We start from the raw sequence: 4564 nt of genomic DNA on the forward strand, positions 1-4564 counted from the left end.
GGGAAGCAGGCAGTCTAATATTTCCATACTCTTAACTGTAAATAAGAAGAAACAGTTCAGCTGAGGAGCAGCGCTGAGGTATAACAGGCGAATTGGATATTGTGCTTTCCCCTCCCATGCACAACTTAGAAGTCCTAAAACCACTCCAGTCCCCATCTTTCATTACATTCTGCTCTTGCGGGCGCTGACATTAGTCATTAGGGAATCCCATAACTGAGGCTTTTATATGTAGCTATTTAGGCCAATTCCCCTAGGCTACTCTGTGCGACAGCGTATTTGATTCCAGTAATAAAGTAGTAGTCTAGGCTAATTTCAACATATGTTTCCTCTTTAGAAACTTTTAGATGGGAAGCCTGCTTACAGCAGGACTGCATTCGAGATCTCCAGGACAGCAGAAGTCCCTATAAAAATGTACTACCTTTTCCTAAAACTAGTTGTTTACTATGGTTTATTGCCTACAGCGCTTAATTGCTCATCAGTACCATGCAGGAGTACCCTATATAGGCAAAAGCCTATGCTTTTGCAAATCCTCATCATAAGAGCACTTCTACCATCAAATCAGAAGAGTGCTATCCGCATCCCCAGTTCAAATTTCTCATTAGCAAATTTCTCAACCAGCTACTGAACAAGAAACTGAATTACAGTTTAGCTTGAAAATCCCCGGAATTTGGGAATAAACTGCTTCTCAACCCCTTTTTGGCTCAGATATCATCTGGATTCATCTGTACACAGGCATTTCTACAGCTCTCCAGTCCACTTTAGCCTTATAAAAATAATTTTGCAGAGTCAAACTGTATTTTAACTTCACCAGCATAATCCACAGGCAGATAGGATAAGCCAAGTCTAAATGAACTGGCAGAGTTTGAATCGCGAGTTGAGATTAGCTAAAAATATTGCCATGATGCATAAACCCAAATAGAAGCCTGCTCCATCTCCCAGGGCAGTATCAATTCTGCAGTCCCAACAGGTGTAAAAAATAATTCATCTTTGTCACTAAACTATACAAATGTGTAGGAGGGGGAGGAGAGCTGTCAACAGAGAAGGGGCCATTTGTACATAAATGCTTCCACGCTGCAAATGAAATGTAAAGGTGCCAGGGTAGAGAGCCATCAGAAGCCAGTTTCTTCACCCAGAGATTTCCAATGATCCTATAAATTCAATACTGCAAAGTTTGTTTTGTATATGAAGCGCTTCAACCATCTGAGGAAGGCTTTGAAACCAGCCCACGTTGAAAGGCAAGACTTCCCTGAAAACGTGGTTTTAAAGTGGGAAACCAGTTAGATAGCACCTAGGTACAAAGATCACATTTGTTTTGACTTAGTTCTCAAATCCTTTGAATACCAGTTCAGAGCACATACTCTATAAAAACGCTTGTGAGAAACTGGCGCGTTCACTCAGGCACAGATTGATGAACCGCTATGTACAACTACCGTCATTTAAGTGCCTTTTTATTGTACATAGCAGGATTTGCAAGAACAGACAGCAGAAGATCCTCAAGCTGCTAAGAGCTGCTGAATAAACAAGGGTAACATGTGTGATTTTTACACGCTGCCTCCCATTTGAACTGCACAGGCTCAGTCCTGCGCAGAAAATTGCTTGTTTCCTGCCAGCCTCCGACCTCTGCATCTCTGTTCTCTGGGTGGGAGCAGGGAGGGGAATTCAAGGGTGGTTTCTTTTGTTTGTTGCATAAATGCAGATAAAACAACCATTTCAAATGAACATGTCCTTCCTAAGATAATTTTGCCAGAGCCTTCAGATAATAAAGAAGATTTATTTTCCCAGCGTTTCCCCCCGCCCCTCCAACAGCCCTCCCAAGCCACAGGGCAAGTTGAGCCCCAGCATCCGTAATTAACGGCTTCGCACGCTTATGTCTGAAGGTTGCAGGTCGGCCACAGCATAGCAGATACCCACATGCAGGCAAAGAGGCAAATGCACTTACCCGAGAGATAGAGAGGGGCATGTTGAAATCCTTGCCCCCTTGAAGCCTGAAACCCCACGGAGCCGGGCCGACCAAAGACACACTGTAGTTGCTCATGATGTTTAGTTTTCAAGGATCAAATCCAAGGAACTGATGCCTGTGGGACAGAATTTGAGTTGCACTTTAAAGACGATAAAAACAAAAGGCACTGCCTACCGTTTTGAAAGCCTTCTTTCTTTGCCGGTGTTCCCCTCTGTAGCATAAAAACGGCCAGAAAAACCACACCAGGTCTGTGCTTTTATTCCTCACACATGGTTTTCCTCCATCGCTCAGGAAGAAACATAACCAGGGAACTGGTAACACAGACTTGGGACTTTGAGAACTTCTGGCGCTGAGATGTTTGACAACTACTTCTTACTAACAAAATACTCTGTGTGTGGAAAAAAGAAAACCAAACACACCCAACATCAAAGCTCATCTTAAGAAAAGTCAATGTTGAGACAAGCATGAATTGATAGTATCCCTTAAATCCAAGCGTGGAAGAAATTAGCACCACTGGCACATTCATTTCTCACAAAATGAGTATCATATGCTGCCATGTCATCAGCTCAGAGCTTGTTTCTAAACACATTATGTCTTGACAGTTTCAAAACGATGTTAAAACATCACAACTTTGAAGTTAATCAGAAGGAAATAAAATCCCTGTGACTTTCTTATTTTTATAGCATAGCTTCATATTGGTAGAACAATGCTACAGACGAAATAAGATATTAAAACCAACCCTCAAATGAAAGCTGTGAACTAAAGCGTAATACACATGGCCACAACTTAACGCTGAGGCAGCAAAACCAAAGCAAAACCCAAGCACCTCCCTGCCCTCCCCACAACCGTGGGCAACAAATTACCTTTAAAAGGCAACCGAGGCACTTAATTGCCGTTCAGCGTCAAAGATAAGGGCTTCAGTTTCACCTCAGATAAGTAATGTTACAATGACATCTTAGGTAGTGGATCCCATCTATTTTTGTACAGTTGAAGCCAGGCAGGAGCACACCAGGGCGGGCTGGTGTAAGACTACACCGGGGCACAGCCAAATTCCATACTCGTATAGGGACATTTAAGGTGGACCTTCAGTCAAGCAGAAGCAAGCGGGCTGCACACCCCACCGAGCCCTGCAAAGCCGGGTTTTACCTGTCCATCCACCGCAGGGGGTGGGGTGTTATTTTTTTGGGGAGGCGGTGGATTTTTGCAAACGCAGCCCAGCCTTGCGGACCTTCAGAGTGGGGCTGTTGCACAGCCCCCGCGGGCGTGGGGAAGGACATTTAACGTCACTCCCCGAGAAAGCCACCAGTAACACACCTTTCTGGGTTCACCTCCCAGAGCCACAGAGATCAGCTGCTCAGACCTGTTTCCAAATCAATCGGCAAACTTTGTTCACACCGACAGCCGCTCAGGTAACCAGAACGGGGCTGCTGGCATTGAGCAGAACAAGATAATATATTCAGAAGCAGAATTCGGAGCTAGTAACAGAGGTGCCTGGGTACCCGAGTAGCTCCTGAAGTGCCCCTGCCTGTTGGTACCCAGCGAAGGGGGCAGCTCTGGCCCCAGGCGCTGTTAAAAGTCTCAACAAGCACCAGCGTAGAGAGGGGGGAACACACACCGCTGAGCTTTCATGTGGCTGAAACGGAAAATAAAGCAGCAAAAAACCTCCACCAAGTTTGAGCTAGGACTCTTAGGGGACTCGCTCATCATTAAAGCAAGAACTACAACTCGTTTAATTGCTCAGGGTGCTGAATTCCTTATGAAAAGAGGATTTTAATTAATCACAGATTTCTTTCTGTACAAAAATACAAACTCCTGTCATTCCCTCTAAATGAAACCCACCGCAGCGACAGGTCACTATAAATTAAGAGACTGCAGAAAAGCAAACACCGGCACACGTGCAGGTCAGCAGCACAGGCAGAGGGCTTTACCTATCACTTAAAACTGAAGGACTTGTGTAGCGCTGCTTTTTTTTTTTTTTTGAGTAACAGCTACTTATAGTTAATACATCTAGGAAAAGATTAAGGTATATTAGGAAAGGATAGTGTTCTTTGTCATTTGTAGCAACTACAAATTGGAAGGAACAGGCTGGATGCTGAAATGCCCTGCATCACTCTAAGCATCTCCTCGCAACTCCCCCCTCCTCGATTCTGCCGTGCCCGCGTCTCTAGGCTTACAGGTACACCGGGAAGGAATAGGAGACAAAGGAGGTATCTTCAAAGTTTAATTTAACTAATGCCTTAAAAACATGCTAGAGCAACGTCTAAGAGAAAGTACTGCAACCCACCAACCCCGCTTCATGGGGGGACGTTGCGCAAACCAACCCGCTAAGGGTGAAGTTGTGCAACTTTCCCTTAGATGATCAAAGGCTTGGTGGATCTGCTTCTGGAAGGGGGAATTTCAAAACCCAGGCAGCAACGCTCGCCCTCACCACTGTCACCAGGGCGGAGAGCCCCGGGGGTGGCGAGCGGGGCCCTCCTGCCCCCCGGGAGGGAGGGAAGGACGGGGGGGACCGCCCCCCCCGGCTGCCCCCCCGAAACCCTGTAAGCCCCCCGGGACGAGGAGCCCCACGGCTACCACAGGCCAGACAGCCCCACGGAGCGCTGG

At 46.1% G+C, this 4564-nt stretch overlaps 1 protein-coding gene across 2 annotated transcripts in view; it reads right to left on the minus strand.

The window, feature by feature from the left end:
* Positions 1-4564, minus strand: part of PDLIM5 (PDZ and LIM domain 5) — a 96795-nt gene that overhangs the window by 80399 nt on the left and 11832 nt on the right. For both annotated transcript variants that reach the window (XM_035890334.1, XM_035890335.1), the window contains exon 2: positions 1940-2075. In XM_035890334.1, coding sequence (XP_035746227.1) covers positions 1940-2035 — 96 coding nt within the window. In that variant the 5' untranslated portion in view covers positions 2036-2075. The remainder of the gene's footprint in view (positions 1-1939; positions 2076-4564) is intronic.

This window comes from Egretta garzetta, unplaced genomic scaffold, assembly GCF_000687185.1.
Source record: "Egretta garzetta isolate BGI_Z169 unplaced genomic scaffold, ASM68718v1 scaffold72, whole genome shotgun sequence".
NCBI lineage: Eukaryota > Metazoa > Chordata > Aves > Pelecaniformes > Ardeidae > Egretta > Egretta garzetta.